We start from the raw sequence: 22,840 nt of genomic DNA on the forward strand, positions 1-22,840 counted from the left end.
ACGAAATGAGGACAGATTCATTTTTAAAACAATATGCATTTTGACTTCCCTTATTGTAGAAATGTAGTCCTTGACATTTAGGGACCTTCTGACAAGCAGAGTCAATGGGGAAACCACATTCACTTAATAATTGTGTTACTAACTTAACAACTGCAGTGATTCACTTAACCGCTTGTGGCTGGAAAGGTGGTAAAATGGGGCAAAATTCACTTAACAAATGTCTTCCATAGCAGCAGAAATTTCAGGCTCAGTTGTGGTCATAAGTCGAGGATTAGTAGTGAAAAGCTCCTTCAGTACAATCGCAAAACAATTTGGAGCACCATTTCAACACCGTGGCCATTGACAATATAACCATCAGTCAATTGCAAAAGGCAGCTTTACTTGGAACAGTACCAGCCATAACAACTTGAAGGCCAACAATGCAAGATCTCATCTATGGAGATTCTCAGTCATCCAGGTTACAGTTGTCCAAAACGTGCTTTTTCAGGACGCAATTGGACTTTCTTTTTTTTCCTTTGAAGAGGTTTCGCTTCTCATCCAAGAAGCTTCTTCATTTCTCACTTGAGGGTGGCAAGTGGAAGGATTTATACTCCTTGCAGAGAGCTGGTCATTTGCATTCTTTTAGAGGCTTATCTGTGCCATCAGGGTCACCTGAGTGGTACAAATGGGTGTGGAGCATTTTTGGAACTGCTTACAGACTTATAGTAGAAAAATAGTAGTAGCTTATAGTAGAAAAATAGGGACCACTACGGTGGGAAGGTAACAGCGTTCCATGCGCCTTTCGCGTCCAGTTATGCCAGCCACATGACCACAGAGGCATCCTCGGACAAGCGCTGGCTCTTCGGCTTTGAAACGGAGATGAGCACCGGCCCCTAGAGTCGGAAACAACTAGCACACATTTGCAGGGGAACCTTTACCTTTATAGACTGATGATGTCATATCCCTCCCCCTCTGTTAAGAGCGGGCCTCTATTGAATAAAGCAAAATCCACATTTTGGACAGAGAGGACCCCTGGTTTGAAAGAGGGATCAAAGAGGCCATCTATGTCAAAATTGAACAGCCCTCTCTCAACAGGGGGAGGGATACAACATCATCTACCTCCAATCTACAACACAGTCCTTTCAACAGACACAAAATGACTCCACACCCATTTGCACCACTCAGGTGACCCTGAGGACACAGATAAACCATCAAGTGGCCTCTCAACAACTCTCTAAAGGAAGCCAAATGACCAACTGTTTGCAAAGTGTATAAATCCTTCCATTCCCCACCATCCAGTCAGACTGAAGAAGCTTCTTGGATGAGAAGCGAAATGTCTTCCAAGAAAAACCAGGAAGTCCAGTTGCCTCTTGAAAAAGCACCTTTGAGACAACACATCTTCCTATCCCAGGACCTTGGGAAGGACTCAGTATAACTGATCAAAATGACAAATCCAATCTAAACATCTGGCTAACTGCATGACATTCCATAATAATAGAAAGAAACCTAAACTCTTAATTTCTGATTCCTTTTCATAGATTTGCTGATTTACAGGGCTTGTAGACGTTTTAGCCCCCTTGAAGTCAGATTCTGATTGCATTTGCCATGCTGGGTGATGTATTCTATTTTGCTTCAATTTTGGCTAAACTTCTGCTGTATGTATGTAAATTCAGCCATTGATATGTATTCTCCAAGTTGAAGTGCTCAATCAGTTAGTGTTGGGATTGTGTCTGTCTCCAAGTATTGAGCAAAAACTCAGAAGGATAAAATCAGATCTTCAAAAGGAAGCTTCAGGAGTGAAAACCTGGCAGCTACGTGCCTTATTATTTTCATCTTGTCATTGGAATAAGGGGGGCAGGCTTCCAATGGGTTAATTAGAGAAGCGAAAGATCTCCAGTTCTGCAGAAGTTCAAGACAAAGACATATGGTGTCCAACCCTCAATGTATTTTGTCTTTGTTTCCTATGCCCTGATTTTTGGTTTCTGCCATTCTATTTGGGGGAGTGGGTTCCAGGGGTGTTCTGCAGTGCACTTCCTTTGTTTTGTTCTGTCCTCTTTGATGTATCTTTCTTGTGGGATGTGAAATGAATGTACCTCTGGCCATCTGCCTTATCTCCAGCTAGATGGGAAGAAGCCACTGAGAACCCTGACAGCCTTGAGAATGATGCTTTATGGTTCTTTCCCACAACAACTTAGCACCAATGGAGTGGCTCAATTTAAACCAGCTGGATGCACAGTTGGGGTGGGGTTTGAAAGGGTTCTTTTAATGTAACATTTTGCATGGGAAATCCTCAGATCCTGCCTTGCTATGCTGCTATCAATACCTTCCAATAAAAGTTCCTGTTGAGACAATGTAAGTTTCAAGAGTTCACCTTTCTTGGGAAGTTTAATTGAGGAAGGTCCTTTGTTTTGTCCTTTCCCAGTTTTCAGCCTCTAGTGTCACCCTGTCCTTTTCTCCAAGTATGCAACTTGTGGAGTGAGATGGCTGCTCTCCATCCAGCAAGCTACCTAAAACCCCTTGGGCTGCCCAAGTAGTAGTCTCCAGAGATCCTTTTTTGTTTGTAATGAATAAGTGCCTGTAATGGATAAGGAGGTAGTATCAGTGCTTCTGACTATATGTGGCACAAATAGAGCTGCACTTGCGACTACTGTTTTTGAGGGACTGGCCTTTTGTTAGAGACCAAGGAAGCGGCCTTGTCAAGGTTGCCAGTGCTGGTCAAAAGGGTAGCTTCTGGGAGTGTTCTGCAAAGTCCTCCTTAAGAAGGTGTCTGTTTCTCCCCCTCCCTTTGGCAGTTATTGTCAAATTCTAGTCAAGAGGATAAGCCCCCAAAAGCAGATCTAGTTGACTTCTAGTCAAGAGAAGGTACCCAAAGCAGAAGATATAGCCAACTTCAAGTCGAGAGAAGGCCCCCAAAGCAGATCTAGCTGACTTCTAGTCAAGAGGAGAAGGACCCCAAAGCAGACAATCTGGCCGCCGTTGGTATTCCAACTGAAAGCGCCAGGAAACTGGAAGACAGCCAGGCCTTCAAAGCCCTCTCTTTCCAGCCTTCCCAGACCCTCAGCAAATCCAGCTCCTCCCCAGAGCTTCACATTCTTCAAGAAGTCCTCAAGGATCCTTCTTTTCTCTAGAATAGCCATACCCAGTTCCTGCAACCATTCTTCATATGTTTTAGTCTCTTTAATCATCTTAGTTCTTCTCTGTACTTTTTCCAAAGCCTCCAGATCTTTTTTTTTTTTTGTAATGTGGTGATCAAAACTCAGTGCAATATTCCAGATGTGGTGTTACTGAGATGATATAATAATAATAATAATAATAATAATAATAATAATAATAATAATAATAATAATAAAGTTGGAAGGGACATTGGAGGTCATCTAGTCCAACCCCCTGCTCAGGCAGGAAACCTTATACCATTTCAGGCAAATGGCTGTCCAGTCTCTTCTTAAAAACCTCCAGTGTTGGAGCATTCACCACCTCTGGAGGCAGGTTGTTCCACTGATTCATTGTTCTAACTGTCAGGAAGTTTCTCCTTAGTTCTAGGTTGCTTCTCTCCTTGACTAGTTTCCATCCATTGCTTCTTGTCCTGCTTTCAGGTGCTTTGGACAATAGCTTGACTCCCTCTTCTTTGTGGTAGCTCCTGAGATATTGGAACACTGCTATCATGTCACCCCTCACCCTTCTCTTCATTAAACTACACATACCCAATTCCAGCAACCGTTCCCTATATGTTTTAGCCTCCAGCCCCCTAATCATCTTTGTTGCTCTTCTCTGTACCCTTTCTAGAGTCTCGACATCTTTTTTACATCATGGTGACCAAAACTGGATGCAGTATTCCAGGTGTGGCCTTACCAAAGCATTGTAAAGTGGTATTAGTACTTCACTTGATCTTGATTCTATCCCTCTGTTAATGCAGCCTAGCACTGTGTTGGCTTTTTTGGCAGCTGCAGCACACTGCTGGCTCATATTGAAGTGATTGTCTACTAAGACTCCGAGATCCCTCTCACAGTTACTACTATTGAGCAAGGTACCACCTATACTATACTATACTATTTTATAAAGCAGTATTAAGACTTCACGCCATTTTGATTCTATGCCTCTGCTTATGCAACCAATGATTGTATTCGTCACGAAGGGAGGAGAATGGCATTGATTTCAGAAAATTCCTCCTGTCAGCTTCCCTGTTTCTCAGAAACATTTAAAGTACTTAAGCAAGACTCAGGGCAATGCGAAGGAATGGAGTTTAGGATGGGGGAGGGAGGGAGGGGGGGATGGACGGGTGGGGGGGAGAGAGAGAGACCGAAGCAGGACATGGCCCCCTCCTCCCTTTCTGCTTCCCCCCACACCCCTCCCAGGTCACAAATCTTTTCAGGAAATCCCCACAGCTGCTCTGAACGTTGTTTCCACTTCCACTTTCCCTTTTCTCAGAAATACAGCAGGAATCGATTCCAAATGAAATATGAGGATTTCTTAAGTGAGGCTCAGTTAAAGCACAAGGGAAGGAAGCGGTTTGTGGGGGAAGCTGGGAGGGGAGAAGAGAGGAGACAGCCCAGGACATTTGCTCCCCCTACCTTTCTGTTTCTCCCACCCACCCACCCACATGGACAGCCCCAAAGCTACCCCCAGGACCAAGAGGGACACCTGACATAGTGGCATCTTCTTCCAACCATCTGGGCATTGGCATCTCCCAACTGAGGCCACTTTCATTCCTTCTTCCCCTCCCCCGCCGCCCCTTCCAATTTCTGGATTTCCGTTGAAGTTCTGCGTTCCTTCTAACCCATTAGCCAAACTCCACAACGCCACCAGGAGCTCTTTATATATATAAAAAAACAATCCTTCCAATTCATCCAGTCAACAGCCCTGTGAGGTAGGCTGAGCTGGTAAATGAGGCTCTGGGGCTGGGGTTGAACTTCAGAGCATGCCCAGACCATGATGGTACCTGATGGGCTTTCCCTGTTGCTGGGAACTAAGCCAAATTGGGCCCATCCCCTGCTTCAAGAGTCAGAATTTATTTATTTTATATATATATATATATATTAGAAAATTTATATTGCCCCATACTCACACATGGTGAGTCAAGATGGCTCAAACGGATATAAAAACACCATATAAAAGAAGTCAAAATAATAGAACAAAAATAATAAAATAATAACCCCCATCCCTCCACCACGGCGACACCACACATTCATACCAGCCATTTAATGGGCTCCATCCCACTCTGGGTTCCTCAGGCCCACTGGCAGAACCACGTATTCAGCATGTTCCGAAAGAGTGTTAGTGTGTGGGGGCTAATCTAATCTCTGGGGGATGATATTCCAGAAAGAGGGAGCCACCATGGAAAGGCCCTTCTTCTGGGTCCTGCTAGAATGATGTATCTCCTTAAGAGATGGGACCTGCAACATTCCTTTCCTCCCCACTTTAGTGGGTGAGGTAGATGTGACCGGCAAGAGACGGTCCCTCAGATAATCTTGTCCCAAGCCATGAAGGGGAGTGACAACCAGCACTTTGAATTGCACCTGGAAGCAAATCGGCAACCAATGCAGTTCCCGCAGGAGAGGTGATACATGTGCAACCGAGGTCTAAACAAAACCATGTGGGCTGCTGCCTTTTGCACCAAAACTGGAGCTTCCGGATGCTCTTCAGGGGCAGCCCTATGTAGAGCTCATTGCAATAGTCAAGATGGGAGGTGACTAGAGCATGAGCGAGCCTGAGGAGGGATTGTTGGTCCAGGAAAGGGTGTAACTGGCACACAACCAGATATGAGAGGAGGAGACATGCCAATCTCTCCATCCTCCCCCCCCCCTCCAGGTTTCCCCATCTCTGCTTTCCTTTCCCCACCACTCACCCTCAGCTGCAGCCAGAACACTTCCTGGGGTGGAAGGGGGGGGAATCATTAGAAGAGAGCATATTCAGGACAGGGTCCTCTATCTTTTGAAGGCACGCCTTTTAAATTATTTTTAATTAATCTTCTGATTAATTAAACCTGTCACATAAGCTGACATGGACCTCACCATTTTTACAAGTCAAGAGGGACCTGGATCCAGTAAATAGCTGGCCAAGCTTACAGCACAGTAGCACAGTGAGCCCTGCCCACTTCCTCAATACCTCCTCCTCTTCTTCTTCTTCTTCTCCTGATCCTCCTCCTTCCTGCATTGTGCTGTATTTACAGGCCAAATCCTCAACCTCCCTCAGGTTCAGGAAGAAACTTTTACCTCAGATAAATTGACTAGTGTTGCTTCAGGGCATTTCTGTCAGGAAGGCTAGCAGGCGTGCACCATGAGGTAAATCACAGAGCATACAGGGCACACAGAAGAAGAAGAAAAATGGGGGGGGGGGGAAACTCCTCCCCTCTTCCCCTTCCTTCCTTCAGTCACTGTACCTCAAAGGAGCTTGTTATTAGTTCAGAGGCCAAGGATATGAAGGGACCGTGTGGAGAAAACTGCCTGCCCTAGTATCTTGTTTACCGCATATGTAAATTAGCCCTGCGAAGGTACTGGCGGGAACCAGCTAGATAAGAGAGACTCTGCCCTGGCTGGGATGTTCTCTAAGATTGACAAGGGAGTACACCAATAAACAATGCTTTTGCTGCGCGCTCTTTTCTCCTTGTTAAAACTATAATACAATAAACTCTGCGTAGGCAAGACAGGCATTTTGGGACACCCTGCGGTGGCTGGTCTCTGAATCCCACAGACCCGCCTCCCCCCCCTCCGCTCCCTTCCTCCCTCCAAAATCCCGTAAGACGCGCAAAAGAGCGGCGCTTCTCTCTCTCTCTGTCTCTCATGAGGCGGAATTCAACGGAGCTGGGGAGGCGGGGCCGGGGCGGAGAGAGGCGTGTCCTCGGCTGAACACAGACATCTGGTGGAGGCGCGCGGGGTTGAGGGGGGCGATGCCGCCGCCCCAGGCGCCCTTCTTGCTCTTTGGGGTCGTACTGGCGTCCTTCTGGCGGGGCCGCTTTTGCGGTGAGTTTCTGGAAGCCTTCCTTTGCGAGCTGGGGAAGGTGGAGAGGGAAACAGAAAGGGAGGGGGGCTCCCCCGGGCTGGGTCTTTCTCTCCCCCCCCTTGCCCCCCAACTCCCGTCCCGAGCTCTTTCCCCCCCTCCCCCCCAAAAAAGAAACCTTTTCCTTCTTTAGCAACTTTAGCGCTTGATTTGGAATCGGGTTTTCCGGTGTTATTTCTGGGAGGGCAGAAAGTGAAAGTCAAAAGAGAAGCTTTCCAGTTCAGGGCCCGCCCTCCGCCCCGCCCCGCCCCTGTACGGGCAACGAACCGGGGGTTCCTGTCATCCAGCCCCATCCTGATCAGCAGACCTCGCCCTCTCGGGGGAGGTTATTCGATCTCCGGCTCCACCTTGATTGGGAATCCGTTGCCTCTTTGTATTTCTGGGGGAAGGGAAAGTGAAAGTGAAAGTAAAAAAAAAACCAGAACTCTCAAATTTCGGCGCTTCCTCGCTTCGGAAGGTGGCTTGATTGGGGAGCAGTCGGGGCTCCAACTGACTGACCTGTTAACCTCCTCGCTCCTCGGGTTTACAGGCATGAACCTAGGGCCAAAAGAGAGTGACCCACTTGTTGGGGGTGGTGAGAGGTACTTGTATGTTGGAGGGGATGGAGCCGCAGTGCCGACCCGCCCTAATTCTCCATTCTCCCTCCCTCTGTTCCCAGGCTGTTCGTCCAACTCCCTGTGTTATTCCTACCTACAACTCTCCCAGCCCAGCCAGGGGCTGCCCCAGTTCTCCATTAGGGGCTACCTGGATGACCAGCCCATTGCTTGCTATGGTAGCCTTACCAAGAAGATGAACCCTCTGGTGTCCTGGATGGAGGAGAAGGAGGAGGAGACATTTCAGGTCCTTGAGTGGGTGATTGGAATCGACCTGGAGAAGTTATCCAAACTGGACGACCAGACTGGAGGTGAGCAGAAGCAGTTTCACTTTTGGCCTCCAGTCCCTGCCTGGGGCGTAATGGTGAGCTTTTCTTTCCTGCAAAGGGAAGACACCCCACTCCCCACCCCCTGCTCCCCAATTATGTCCCTCACCTAGACATTCTACACAGCCTGATGTTGGAAGGGTCCTTGGAGGTCATCTAGTCCAACCTCCTGCTCGGGCAGGAAACCCTATACCATTTCAGACAAATGGCTGTCCAGTCTCTTCTTAAAAACTTCCAGTGTTGGAGCATTCACAGCTTCTGGAGGCAGGAGGAATCCTAGACCCTTTTCATTCACACCCACCCCCCACTGGGTCTCTTTCAGGGCTTCACACCTGGCAGGCGATGTTGGGTTGTGAGATCAAGGAAGACGAGAGCAAAGGAGGGTTTTTGCACTACGGCTACGACGGGATGGACTTCATCAGCTTCGACAAGGAGACCCTCAGATGGGTGGCAGCTCAGCCCCAGGCGCAGAAGGTCAAGGAGGAGTGGGAGAGTCATCCAGGACGGTCCCAGAGGAAAAAAGCCTTCCTGGAGGTGACCTGCATTGAGTGGCTGCAGAGATACCAGTTATGCAAGAAGGAGGCTCCGCAGAGGATCGGTGAGTGGCAAAAGGGGGGGTCTCCATTGAACATATTTCTGTACACTCCCCTCTCCCCATGTTATTTCTGTCCTACAATACAATAGCCAAGCCACCCTTTGCAGAAAAGGTCAGGCGGCATCCCACATCACATTGCAGAAGGAAAAATAATCTTCAATTTCCCCCCCCCCCCAAAAAAAAATAAGGACTTCAGAGATAAAGTAACTGAGCAAGAAATTAATGCTGAAAGTCTTGTTCTATTTTCCTGAGAAAAATCTTGCAAAGAAGAAAGAAAAAGTCCCGTGTTTGGGTCAGAAGGGGGGAAAAATAGCCTATTCCTGACTTCTGTCCGGAACAACTTTGAACAAATTCGATTGGGGGAAAGACTGTAAAATTAAATCAGACCCCAAGCATTGCAATTATGTTGGTCAATTTGAGAGATTTACCCCAAATTGCAGAGGAATAGAATAGAGCTGGAAGGGACCTTGGAGGACTTCTAGTCCAACACCCCCCCACACACACACACAAACACACATTTAAGCAGGAGAACCTACACCATCTCAGACAAGTGACTCTCTAGACTCTTCTTAAAAATCTCCAGTAATGGAGATTCTATGTACCCCTTTCAAAAATGAATATGAAGAGCTTCAATGTCCTGTCTTTGAGGCTCCCGCAGGTTCAGAAGAAAAGGGAGCAGTGGGAGAGGATGACCAAAGAGGAGCCCTTCCGTTTTATTAAGTCACACTGGTGGAAATTCTAGAAATCCCCATTATTCTGGTGTCGCCGTTTCTGCAGAGCCCCCGGTGGGGAAGGTGACTCGCAAGGAGGTGGATGACAGCCTGGAGGTCCTCATCTGCGAGGCCTTTGGCTTCTACCCCAAGGAGATCCAGGCCACCTGGACCAGGGACGGAGAGATCTGCGAGTACGAGACCCTCCCTAGGAACGTGGCCCCCAACTCGGACGGGACCTATTATGTCTGGCTCAGCATTGAGGTGGACCCCAAGGAGAGGGAACGTTTTCAGTGTCGCCTGGAGCACCAGGGCTTGCAGGAGCCCCTGGTCTTGGGCTGGAAGGAGGAAACAGGTGAGAGCATTGAAACATGTAGAAGTAGATTTTTTTTTCCCCACCAGTGTTTGAAATGGTAGGAGGGGGAGTTAGTTTTCTCTGCACCGTCTCATGATTGCAGGTGAAGAGCAGAGAAGACAGCCCTACATTTAGCGATAGGAGAGAAGTGATTTCTGTCTCGGAGTCTTAGTAGACAATCACTTCAATATGAGCCAGCAGTGTGCTGCAGCTGCCAAAAAAGCCAACACAGTGCTAGGCTGCATTAACAGAGGGATAGAATCAAGATCGCGTGAAGTACTAATACCACTTTACAATGCTTTGGTAAGGCCACACCTGGAATACTGCATCCAGTTTTGGTCACCACAATGTAAAAAAGATGTCAAGACTCTAGAAAGGGTACAGAGAAGAGCAACAAAGATGATTAGGGGGCTGGAGGCTAAAACATATAGGGAACGGTTGCTGGAATTGGGTATGTGTAGTTTAACGAAGAGGAGGGGTGACATGATAGCAGTGTTCCAATATCTCCCACAAAGAAGAGGGAGTCAAGCTATTGTCCAAAGCACCTGAAAGCAGGACAAGAAGCAACGGATGGAAACTAGTCAAGGAGAGAAGCAACCTAGAACTAAGGAGAAACTTCCTGACATTTAGAACAATTAACCAGTGGAACAACCTGCCTCCAGAGGTGGTGAATGCTCCAACACTGGAGGTTTTTAAGAAGAGACTGGACAGCCATTTGCCTGAAATGGTATAAGGTTTCCTGCCTGAGCAGGGGGTTGGACTAGATGACCTCCAAGGTCCCTTCCAATATTATTATTATTATTATTATTATTATTATTATTATTATTATTATTATTATTATTATTATTGATGGAAGTGGTAGCTTCAGCCAAAGTATGAAGAAATGACACACTAGAGGAGATGATGGGGATAATGAAGCGTGAGGGGTGGTAGCTTTTCCTTCTGCCCTTCAAGGCCATTTGCTTCTCCCTCTGCAGCTTTGGAGGGGAGGAGGGCTTCCTTCAGGTTGTGGGGGGTTGCACTTCCTGGTGGCCGGTTCAGGCTGGGAATGGCTTCCATTGCTCAGCATCTCCACTTCGGGGAACTCAGCATCTGTCTGATCGGAACCATGTTTTCTCCTTCTTCAGCTAGAAAAATGCGGATTGTTGTGGGCAATGCAGTTGGCACAATCTTGGCAGCTGGGATTCTTTTCTGCCTGATCTGTAAGTGAAACAACACGTCCCCTGACCCCCACCAATGCGTTTTTCTGTGTTGACTGAGCTGGTGTGAATGGGAGAGAGTCTCTCTCTTGAGAATTGCAGCCAGGATCCCTCCAAGACCCTTCCCCACAAATTGTGTTTTGAACTTGAATCAGAAAGGGAGAAGGCAGCTCTTCCCCCCCCCCCATTTCCTGTAAATCTCAGAAAGTTCCACCTTCCGCTTCTCTGGGAGGAAGTTTCTTTAGCCTTAATAGGTGTACTTCAGAGAAGCGAATATCAGGAACTCAGGAATGAAAGAGAAGTCCCATGAGTGATCTGGGAAGTGCTAGACAACTCATCATCCTGCCTTTGAAGAAGGGACGTTCTGGTGAAAGGCGGGGGGGGGGAGGGAAATGGAGGGAGGGGCCTTGTGTCCTCTGCCCCTCCTTGAAGTCACACCTGGGGACAGACAACAACAGGAAGGAAGAAGGTCCAGCGGTAGAAGGAGCCGCTGCTTCCTCTGCTCCTACTCAGAGCAAGAGACACGAGAGGGATGGTGGATGTGGGAAGTGTCTTCTCAGTTGAGCTTCACCAAGTGCAGGGCAACACAGAACAAAACAGAATAGTAGAATTGGAAGCAGGAGAGCCTGTACCATGAATGCCAGAATAAAAGAGATAGTAGGGACCTTGGAGGTCCTTCTAGTCCAACCTCAAGCAGGAGACCCTATACCATTCAGAATGCCAGAATAAAAGAGTTAGTAGGGACCTTGGAGGTCTTCTAGTCCAACCTCAAGCAGGAGAACCTATACCATTCAGAATGCCAGAATGAAAGAATTAGTAGGGATCTTGGAGGTCCTTCTAGTCCAACTTCAAGCAGGAGACCCTATACCATTCAGAATGCCAGAATAAAAGAGTTAGTAGGGACCTTGGAGGTCTTCTAGTCCAACCTCAAGCAGGAGACCCCATACCATTCAGAATGCCAGAATGAAAGAATTAGTAGGGATCTTGGAGGTCCTTCTAGTCCAACTTCAAGCAGGAGACCCTATACCATTCAGAATGCCAGAATAAAAGAGTTAGTAGGGACCTTGGAGGTCTTCTAGTCCAACCTCAAGCAGGAGACCCTATGCCATTCAGAATGCCAGAATGAAAGAATTAGTAGGGATCTTGGAGGTCCTTCTAGTCCAACTTCAAGCAGGAGACCCTATACCATTCAGAATGCCAGAATAAAAGAGTTAGTAGGGACCTTGGAGGTCCTTCTAGTCCAACCTCAAGCAGGAGACTCCATACAATTCAGAATGCCAAAATAAAAGAGTTAGGGACCTTGGAGGTCTTCTAGTCCAACCTCCCGCTCAAGAAGGAAACCCTATACTATTTCAGACAAATCATTGTCCAATCTCTTTTTTAAAAAAACCTCAATTTCTGGAGGCAAATCGTTCCGCTGGTTAATTGTTCTCACTATCAGGAAGTTCTAGGTTGCTTCTCTCCTTGCTGCGCTTCCATCCATTGCTCCTTGTCCATTCACATCCATGAGGAACTGCTTTGCCATTTCCTTCTTCGAGGATGGGCCTTTTGACCTGCTTGCGATTTTTCTTCCTTGCCTGCCAGTCTTGGGTGCAAGTGCCAAGCCAGTCAGACATACTTAGCTTTTCAGAATCAACCACGATTGCTTCTTCTTAGATCTGGCTAGGTTGGAATCGGGCTTTGGAGTAGAAATAAAACCAAACGGGATAGACTCTCACAACTTCAACCCATGACTGGCAATCAAGCGAGACACGAAGAAGGAAGTGGTGAAGTCCTTCCACATTGTTGCTTAATTCTTCATGGTTTAGTACAAGTTAAGTACTATTTATTATTATTGGGAACAGCCCTGCTTGACCAGATTTGAATGGCTGCGTTGGTAGTGGGAAAACAGCACTGCCATATTTCATAGAAGCTCTAATACCATTTCAACTTGATTATTCCTCAATAAACCTCAGGAATGTTCCATTTCATTTTCCCCTGATCAGCAGCGCTTTGACAGCCAAAAAAAAAAGAGCCTTGGTGGAGCAGTGGGCTAATGCCTCCTTAAGTAACACCAGCTGCCTGCAATTAGTGCAGGTTCGAGTCCCACCAGGCTCAAGGTTGACTCAGCCTTCCATCCTTCCGAGGTAGGTAAAATGAGGACCCAGATTGTTGGGGGCAATTAAGCTGACTTTGTAATAATGCCGCTCGGGGTGTGTGTGAAAGCCCTAACAAGCAGGCATATACATAGAATGAAGGCTACTGCTAAGCTTGTAAGCCGCCCTGAGTCTTCGGAGAAGGGCGGGATATAAATGGGATTAAAATAAATAAATAAATAAATAAAAATTTTGCCCTTCGTCAATAATAAATAGATGGAGGTAAATACATTTCTTTCTTAAGATGCTGGGTTATAGTTCAGGCAATTGTACTGGAGCCGTGGTAGCGCAGTGTTAGAATGCAGTATTGCAGGCTGACTCTGCCCACTGCCAGCAGTTCAATCCTGATTGGCTCAAGGTTGACTCAGCCTTCCATCCTTCCGAGGTCGGTAAAATGAGGACCCAGATTGTTGGGGGCAAGATGTTGACTCTGCTTAGAGAGGGGTGTAATTTAAACACCAAGTGGTATATAAATCTACTGTTATTGTTATTGTACCATCTGGATCCTCTTGGGGTGGGGTCTTCACCCTAACTCCATCCCAGGCGGGAGCAGCTGTCCCAGAAATAAACTAGCTCTCTTCTCTTGTTTTTTTGTTATTTATCAGGCTGCTGGTGGAAAAGACTTGTTCTGGTCAATTTTCTCCAGAAACATTTCGTTCTCTCCAAGTACAGAAGATGAGATTCAAATTAAGTGGTCCTCCAACAGGTGAGCCTGACTATTGCTGAAGTCTATTTAAGAGACAAAATTCCAAGCTTGGAAAATACCTGGGGCCAAAATTATCAGGCTTGCTGGGGTGGGGAATCCACCCTCTAAGTCTTTCCAAAGTAGCCATGGAGAGATTATGGGCTGCCTGGGGTTCCTTTGGGATTCAGCCTCTGCTGCCTGGGACCTTCTGATCAGCTGCTTTTCAGGGAATAGCCAGCCCAGCTCAGCTTCTCTGGCACACACATGCCAAATAGATATGTAAAATATAAGTGGGAATTCGGTGATGGTCCTGCACTGTGCCTCTTAACCCTGCTCACTTGCTGTGCTTGGGCTCTTCTACCAAAGAAAAATCAGATTCTTACCCGCCTCACTGGGTTGACTGTGATCATTTTCATAAATGTTATTTTTATATCCCCAAAGGAAAGAAAATATTACACAGAACACAAGGGGAGAAGAATAATTAAAGGATGGTTCAGTTGCTATCTATCGATCAGACACCTGATGTAAGAGGCTGAACATAGGAGGAATAGAATAGAATAGAATAGAATAGAATAGAATAGAATAGAATAGAATAGAATAGAATAGAATAGAATAGAATAGAATAGAATAGAATAGAATAATGGTAAGGATAGGATAGGATAGGATAGGATAGAATTAGGATAGAATAGAAGAATAGATTAGAATTAGAATTAGAGTAGAATAGAATAGAATAGAATAGAATAGAATAGAATAGAATAGAATAGAATAGAATAGAATAGAATAGAATAGAATAGAATGAATAGAATAGAATAGAATAGAATAGAATAGAATAGAATAGAATAGAATAGAATAGAATAGAATAGAATAGAATAGTGGTAAGGATAGGATAGGATAGGATAGGATAGGATAGGATAGGAAAAAGGAATGGATAGGATAGGATAGAATTAGGATAGAATAGAAGAATAGATTAGAAATAGAATAGAATAGAATAGAATAGAATAGAATAGAATAGAATAGAATAGAATAGAATAGAATAGAATAGAATAGAATAGAATAGAATAGAATTTTGGAAGGGATCTTGGAGGTCTTCTAGTCCAGTCCCCTGTTGAAGTAGGAGAACCTATATCATCTTAGACAAGTGACTGTCCAGACTCTTCTTAAAAATCTCCAGTGATGTTAAATGTTAAAAAGAGAAAGAAGAACTAGGGATGACATGAGAGCAATCTTCCAATATCTCAGCAGTTGCCGCAAAGAAGAGGGAGTCAAGCTATTTTCCAAAGCGCCTGAAGGCAGGACAAGAAGCAACGGATGGAAACTAAACAAGGGGAGAAACAACCCAGAACTAAGGAGGAATTTCCTAACAGTGAGAACAATTAAGCAGTGGAACGGATTGCCTTCAGAAGATGTTGGATGCTCCAACACTGGAGGTTTTCAAGGAGAGACTGGACAGCCACTTGTCCAGAATGATATAATAATAATAATAATAATAATTTTATTTGTATACCGCCCTTCTCCCGAAGGACTCAGGGCGGTGAACAGGGCAAACATATAAAAATACAAAAATACAAAAGTTAAAAAAGAATTAAACACAATGCCCAAGGTAAAACAATAAATAGATATATTAAAAACAACAATAAAATCCCAACCCATCCCACATCAGGCCAGGCCGGCTTGTTCGAACAAGTGAGTCTTCAGATCGCGTCGGAAGGAGCGAAGGGCTGGACTAGAAGGAGCAGGGGGCTGGACTAGAAGACCTCTTGAGGACCCTTCCAACTCTGTTATTCTGAAAGTCCCAATGAAGGAGTGGTCAGGAGGAAAGCCAGCCAAAAGGGTTTTGAAGGGAAGAGAAAGGGGGAGAGAGAGAGAGAAAAAAAATGCCCATTCACCGCAGTGGTTGCCAGTGATTCTAAAAAGGAGGGGGGAGGGCGCAAAAAAAATGTTAATTACAACTTTCTTTCAGCAATGATTATGTGGGACTTTAACCCCAGGGGAAAAAAGATGTTGAAATTAACCCGTTGGCCCCCAGTAACCTCAACCCAGAGACTGGAACTTCTGTCTTTTACCTTTGAGTAATTATAATGATTTTCAGCATCCTTTTAGACTTTAAATGTGGAAGGTGGAGGGTCTTTTCACAGCAGCTGGAACTAAAATGAATATGCCCCCAAATATACTTATTTTGTTGGATTTTTTTTTCTCCCCTAAACAGATGGCTGTCGTAGACTACAAAACCCATCGAAAGGTAAAGATCCTGTTTTCAGAGGAAACTGAAGAACAGGCCAAGCAGCAACATAGACGGCTCTAACGGATTTAGGCGAGGCCACTTACAAGCAATTGTGTTGGTTTCCAGACACTGGAACCTCATTTTGATAGCCAAAATCTGGAGAACATTTGAACTAAAAACGGCTGGTGGGTTCATTTTGATGGATCCACTATTAGTGTCTGTACTGCAATTCAGCCTGTTGCCTGGCGAGGTATGACAAGTACATGTCAGAATGGAGTGGAGTGGAGTGGAATGGAATAGAGTAGAGAAGAGTAGGTTAGAGTAATGTAGAGTAGAATAGGAATGGAATGGTAGAGTAGAGTAGAATAGGAATGGAATGGAATGGTATGGTATGTGAATAGGAATAGGAATACAGGTAATCCCCTAGTTACATGATGAACACCCCCTAGTGCAGGGGTCAGCAACCTGAAACAGTGAAAGAGCCACTCGGAACCGGTTGCCTCACAAAAGGAAAAACTGGGAGCCACAAAAAAAGTGTGCACATGCGCATACATGCGTGCATGTGCAGAACAAGGTTTGACTGAAGAGTGGATCCAAGGCGAGATATGCACCTACCCTGCATATTTGAATTGATTGGTTGAACTTTTTTAGTCCCACTTTTTTTTTTTGGACTGCACATGGCAGAGGACTGGGAGCCGCAAGAGACGGCTGAAAGAGCCGCATGCGGCTCCGGAGCCGCGGGTTGCAGACCTGTGCCCTAGTGTTTACGAGCAAGTCCCGAAGTTATGAATATTGCAGCACCACGGCAGTCGTTCACCTTTATGAGCGACTTGAGTGGCACTGTCAACATTCACCCTATTTCCCCATACACACTCCTCACAACTACTTCTACCTCCCTTCCTGCCGCGCCGGACTCCCTTAGCTCCCAAAAATCCTCTCTGCCACAGTTTCTTTCCCTTTGAAGCAGAGGAGAGTCGGCTTGGAAGTGTTTTTTGCACCGAGGATGGAAGTTTCTGGAGTCTGTGATCTCGCGCGAGTGTTTGAAGTTGCGCCAAATCACGGACCTCAGAGACTTTCCCTCTCTATGCAAGAGGTTTAATCATCATCATAATAAAAGTTGGAAGGGACCGTGGAGGTCATCTAGTCCAACCCCCTGCTCAGGCAGGAAACCCTGTACCATTTCAGACAAATGGCTGTCCAGTCTCTTCTTAAAAACTTCCAGTGTTGGGAGCATTCACCCCTTCTGGAGCAGGTTGTTCCACTGGTTAATTGTTCTGTCAGGAAGTTTCTCCTTAGTTCCAGGTTGCTTCTCTCCTTGATTAGTTTCCATCCATTGCTTCTTGTCCTGCCTTTGGGCGCTTTGGAGAATAGCTTGACTCCCTCTTTGGGGCAGCCCCTGAGATATTGGAACACTGCTATCATTACAGAATATGTGTTTCATTGCATACTATGTGTTTCATTGTCCGTCTCCTGCTCCTGCCCCCAACTCCTTTCTGCCGGAGAGCAAGTCTGAAGCCTTCAACTGAGGGAGAAGGCCAGGCTCCTCACACCCGCGTCCAACCCGCCGGAGCTCACTGCGCTGGGGGAGAAAGTGACCCCGTTGCCCCTGGAGCCTTCCTCAAGCTTGCCTTTGGAGGCTTGGATCAGGCCCTTGGAAGGTCCGTCCCAGGCAGCAGCAGCTTGGAGCAGTCCTCCGAGGGCTAGATCTGGCCTCCAGCGGCATGCAGAAATCCCGCCCCCAACCTCCGTTCCTGGTGCAAACGGCTTCTGCTGGCCGGAATGGAACTTCCAAGGGCCTGATCCAAGCCTCGGAGGGGTTTTCCTAGCCGCTTGCAGCAGGAAGGCTGGGGGGGGGGATTTCTGCATGTCTCCGGAGGCTTGGATCAGGCCCTTGGAAGCTCAAGCAGGAGAACCTACACCATCTCAGACAGGTGATTGTCTAGTCTCTTCTTAAAAACCTCCAGTGATGGAGCGCCCATGATTTCTGGAGGCAAAGCTGTTCCACTGGTTAATTGTCCTCACTGTTAGGAAGTTTCTCCTTAATTCCAGGTTGCTTCTCTCCTTGATTGGTTTCCATCCATTGCTTCTTGTCTTGCCCTCCGGTGCTTTGGAGTATAGCTAGGTCAAATAATAACCCTCAAGAGGTTTTGAATCTTTTTAAGACAATTTGTTTTGCCCACAACTTGGGTGAAGTGCAAAAGGAGTGGTGTGTTTGTGTGTGTGTCGGTGTGTGTATCTTGTATTTTATTCCAGAGTAAGCAATCCAATAGCCACACAATGCAGGATACTTTATGCTGAGGACCTGCATACTGCATGAACCTGAAAGAGGTCTAAGAGAAGAGCAACAAAGATGATTAGGGGGCTGGAGGCTAAAACATATAGGGAACGGTTGCTGGAATTGGGTATGTGTAGTTTAATGAAGAGAAGGGTGAGGGGTGACATGATAGCAGTGTTCCAGTATCTCAGGGGCTATCACAAAGAAGAGGGAGTCAAGCTGTTCTCCAAAGCGCCTGAGAGCAGGACAAGAAGCAACGGATGGAAACTAGTCAAGGAGAGAAGCAACCTAGAACTAAGGAGAAACTTCCTGACAGTTAGAACAATTAACCAGTGGAACAACCTGCCTCCAGAGGTGGTGAATGCTCCAACACTGGAGGTTTTTAAGAAGAGACTGGACAGCCATTTGCCTGAAATGGTATAGGGTTTCCTGCCTGAGCAGGGGGTTGGACTAGATGACCTCCAAGGTCCCTTCCAACTTTATATTATTATTATTATTATTATTATTATTATTATTATTATTATTATTATTATTATTAATATCTATAAATCCCTCACATCCTGGATATAAACTATTTCAACTCCTCCCCTCGGAACACTGCTATAAAAGGCATTGCATGACAAAACAAGCAGACACAAGGGCTGTTTCTGCCCTTGTGCCATCGCTCTGCTGAACATCTAATTCCCACAGCACTCTTATGCCTAAGGGTAAGCACCCTTATGCCCCCTTAGTAAGACTGTACTACTAATATCCTTCTCATCTTTCCTACTACCTCTTATTGGTATCAGTATAGTATTATTAAGGGACGCGGTGGCTCAGTGGGTTAGGACGCTGAGCTTGTTGATCAGAAGATCAGCAGTTTGGCGGGTTGAATCCCAAGTGCCGCGTAACAGAGTGAGCACCTGTTACTCGTCCCAGCTTCTGCCAACCTAGCAGTTCGAAAGCACGTAAAAATGCAAGTAGAAAAATAGGGACCACTACGGTGGGAAGGGAACAGCGTTCCGTGCGCCTTTGGCGTCTAGTCATGCCAGCCACATGACCACGGAGACGTCCTCGGACAAGTGCTGGCTCTTCAGCTTTGAAACGGAGATGAGCACCAGCCCCTAGTGTTGGAAACGACTAGCACGCATGTGCGGGGGAACCTTTACCTTTACCTTTTATAGTATTATGATTATATGACTTTATAAATACAAAGTTTGTGTGTACAATGAGAAATTCTGCATCAGAGACAAATTATACGTGTATCTGGTCACATTAGGCCAACAAAGTGTTCTATTTTTTTATTATTTAAATGGGTTATGAGGAGAAATTCGCTGGATTTTATTTATCCCTCAGTGTGACACCAAATTTTTAAAAAAAAAAAATAGGGCAGTGTTTGGTAGAGCCTCAATGAAATGATATGGTCTGATTTTTTTCCCCAAACTTCTTTTGGCTGTACAGGCAGTCCAAACACTGAATAAACTCCTGTGCCAATGCATAGGGGTGTTTTTTTTCTTCGCAACTTTATATGTTTTGGTTTGGGGAAGTTATTGAAAAAAATGGCTTTTTTGGTAATTATATAATGTTTTTATTTAAATAGGAAAATGAAGTTGGGGTCAGTACCATTTCTATTTTTGTTAAAGTACAGGAAGTCCTCATCATTTGTGGTAGATCAGAAGCCATTGTAGACTTACTGTTAAATACAATAATAGATTGTTAACAGAGGGCTTTGACGTTTAACTTTGCTGTTTGTTTACATGTTAATACTATATGTGTGGATACACAGATGAGAGTAACTATCACTGTTGCAATAATATATTTAGCACAAATCAGCTAAGTGGGACATATATGTGTTTTGATTTTTGTCTTTTCTAATGCACTTTTTAAAAAAATATTTTCTCTAGTTTTGCTTTTGTAATTTTTTTTTGTAGCTTTCTGAATAAAATATTTATTGGGGAAAAAAATGCCTGTCCGTTAAGGTGGTGGACAAGATGCTGGTACCCAAATGGCTTAGGGATGCTTTTAGTGTGGGAATGTTATTGATCAAGGTCAATGTCTCCCATACCTTGTAGGTGTTAGCTGAACATTAGCTGTTGCTATGACTACCAAAGTCTATGGAGGTTCGCCTGAAGTTGTACAGTATGTTCGATATTGTGACGTGTGTTTTCATGAATGGTTCACGGCACTGTGTGCTTTTCAAAACTGTAAAAAAAAATGGGATGGAGCAGGGGTGACCCATTTTGGAACTTCTTTGGAAATAAAAGTCTTCCTCCTTCCAACCTATTGGGTATGGTTGTCGGGCTTGCACACCAGGAAAAAGATTTCCCAATTTTCCCCAGGTAACTCCAGAGCTTCTATGGTACAAAAATATGGCAAAAGACTTTTAAAAACAATTGTTTGTGGAGAGATTGGACAAACAAATGTGCAGAGGACCAGTTTCCTGAGGAAGAAAAATTTCAGTTAAGGAAGATTTTTGGGGGATTATGTCAGAGGGGTTGGGGAAAGCCATCACTTCTGGGGGGGCTCCCCTCCTGTACTCATAAGGAGGAGAAACTAAAGGTTGAATCATCCAGGCCAAAGTGTCAAAAGGTTGAATCCTGGCAACTGGACCGATATTTGTTCACTTGAGACATTTCGCTGCCATCTGAGCAGCTTCCTCAGTCAAAGCAACTCGGTTAGGCCTAGTCTTTGGAAGGTACCACACCAGCTTCAGGGGTTTCTCCCCCAAAATGACAGGCTGACAGATACTGGTCCAGTTGCCAGGATTCAATCTTTGGACCCCTTTGCTGGATGATTGAGAGTCTTCATTGAGGTAAGTGGGACAGAAAAGCCAGCTGGAGCCCATTGGAGGGGTGGTCCTGGCTGTCTAAGTGAGGGTGAAGATTCGTTCTCCGAGCTTGTGGGTTGGTGTCCGAATGTTTAGTTACCAGGCTTGGTAACATCTTCAGTGGCATTTAGGGGATGTTAATGTCAGTGTTGTTCTGTTTATAAGGGCTTTGGGTGTGGGTGCGTCGAGTGAGGGTCTTGTGATGGGTCAGGTGTGGGTCATCAGTGGGAGGCTTCTGATGTGATGGGGAGATTACATCTGGTCAGGGACATTGGGAGGTGAACTAGTGGGGGGAGAGGGGGATTGGGTGGGTTGGTTAAGGGTCAGTGCAATCTCTGGTTGGTTGTGTGGTTGAGTTGAATTCCCAACAAGTAGGCTCATTGTAGGTCAGTGTGTCTGTTGATGGAATTGCCAGGCTCCGATGGACTCACGAGCGTGGTGGGTGCTAGCATGGCCAATGTTTTTTGTGTTGCTCCAGTCGAGCTGCCAAGAACACCAACAGTGACATCCCCTAAACACCGCTGAAGATGTTACCTAGCCTGTAAACAAAACATTCAGAAACCAACCCACAAGCTCAGAGAACAAACCTTCGCCCTAATGTCGGTTTCCGAATGTTTCCTTACCAGGCTAGGTAACGTCTTCAGCAGAGTTTTGGGGTGTTCTTTTTAAGTTCCAAACAACACCTGGAATTGCATTCAGGGCCGCATTAGAGGCCATGCAAACCCCTCACCTGCCTGCCCCAATATAGGAGTTAGGTTGCTGCACCATCTCATGCCAGGCCCTGTACAAGATGCTGCCTTTTGTACCAGCTGCGGTTTCTGTGCAATCTTTCAGGAGAGTCCAAGGGAGAAAACACGGCAGTAAATTAACCTGATTTTGGGGGGGAGAATCAAAGGGTGTGAAGGGAGCTGGGGCTCTCCCTCGAAAAAGGGGGCACTTGGTGTAGGAGCCAAATCTGGGCAAAAGGATCCCTGGCCAGGATTTCAACCAGTCATCCAGGAGGTGTGGGTAGCCCTGAAAGTGGGAGGGGGCAGATTTCAATGCAGAGAAAAATCTAAACCCCTTCCCCCTTACTGGCCCATTACTGGAAATTTTCAACAGAGGATTTCCTTGTCTGTGGGGTGGGGTGGAGCGGGAGAGCAGATGGGCTGCCTCAGTCTCAGTCTCCTCCTCCTCGACAATTCTGAGTCCAAGAATTCTCCAGTCACCAACTTTGACTTTGAATGACAGGGGAGTCAAGGGCAGATACAGGACAGGGGGGAGGGGAAAATGCTCCTCCCCCTGCCCCCCCTCCTTTGGGTCAGAACTGCATGTAAAGGACCAACCTGGGCCTTGATTCAGACATTTGTTGAGATATTGGTGTGTGGTGACCTTGGCTTTTCCCCTCAAAACATGGTTATGACAAAACTAGGCCATCCTCATGGCTCTTCTGACACGAAAGAGAGAGGCTGGCTTTCTAATGTCACTTGTTTTTATCTTTTTTCATGGGGCTTTATTTCTTTACTGAAAACATTTGTATTATAGACATCCATCTACAGACAGTTCAAAATGTTAGGCATTCAGGTTTTGTATTATAAACATAAACATTAAAAATGTACATACAGAATGTTGTATACTGGGATCGGTGAGGCGAAAGTGAAGAGTAACAGTCGTTTATTGAGTTAACACAGAAGTGGCTCTAACAGCTGCTTGACATCAATTTATATGGACCGCCGATAGGCAGCAGCCAATAAAATTAAAGCAAACATTCCCGCTCAAAACACAAGCTTGCAAATAGACAAGACAGTTAAGGATTTGAATGAATATAACAGTTGACTATCACTGGCCTTATGAATTCACATTAATACAGAACACAGAACAGTTAAAAAAATGTGACCTAAAATAGAAAAATGACCACACCTCTCCCCATTCTGATCTCACTATCCAGGGTTTTGTGGTAACAGACATGTTTCCCAGGAAAGATTAAAG

The 22,840-nt window shown here is 45.7% G+C and overlaps 2 protein-coding genes across 3 annotated transcripts in view; one reads left to right on the forward strand and one right to left on the reverse strand.

Annotated features, from left to right (window-relative positions):
* LOC310634712 (major histocompatibility complex class I-related gene protein-like) overlaps positions 1-22,840 on the reverse strand; it is a gene marked incomplete at both ends in the record, with an annotated part of 92,312 nt that overhangs the window by 40,726 nt on the left and 28,746 nt on the right. The gene's annotated exons all lie outside the window — the stretch shown is intronic.
* LOC310635930 (major histocompatibility complex class I-related gene protein-like) lies at positions 6,718-14,569 on the forward strand. 2 transcript variants are annotated; one of them, XR_014491563.1, is made up of 7 exons: positions 6,718-6,935; positions 7,631-7,876; positions 8,214-8,489; positions 9,264-9,551; positions 10,679-10,753; positions 12,417-12,516; positions 13,491-13,586. XR_014491563.1 is itself a non-coding variant. In XM_083355324.1 (6 exons), exons 1-6 carry the CDS (start codon positions 6,863-6,865, stop codon positions 13,562-13,564), a joined length of 1,032 nt encoding a protein of 343 aa, XP_083211450.1. In that variant the 5' UTR covers positions 6,718-6,862; the 3' UTR covers positions 13,565-14,569. The 2 variants fall into 2 exon arrangements, 1 of the variants encoding a protein (XP_083211450.1); XM_083355324.1 differs by lacking the exon at positions 12,417-12,516 and having other exon boundaries at positions 13,491-14,569.

This window comes from Vipera ursinii, assembly GCF_947247035.1.
Source record: "Vipera ursinii genome assembly, chromosome: 2".
Taxonomy (NCBI): Eukaryota; Metazoa; Chordata; class Lepidosauria; order Squamata; family Viperidae; genus Vipera; species Vipera ursinii.

Bases quoted from the DNA above. Each gene is read 5' to 3' on its own strand.
- LOC310635930 (XM_083355324.1), top strand. From the start codon at position 6,863: ATGCCGCCGCCCCAGGCGCCCTTCTTGCTCTTTGGGGTCGTACTGGCG. The intron at 6,936-7,630 runs GTGAGTTTCTGG...CTCTGTTCCCAG, and splicing joins CTGGCGGGGCCGCTTTTGCG to GCTGTTCGTCCAACTCCCTG. The intron at 10,754-13,490 runs GTAAGTGAAACA...GTTATTTATCAG, and splicing joins GATTCTTTTCTGCCTGATCT to GCTGCTGGTGGAAAAGACTT.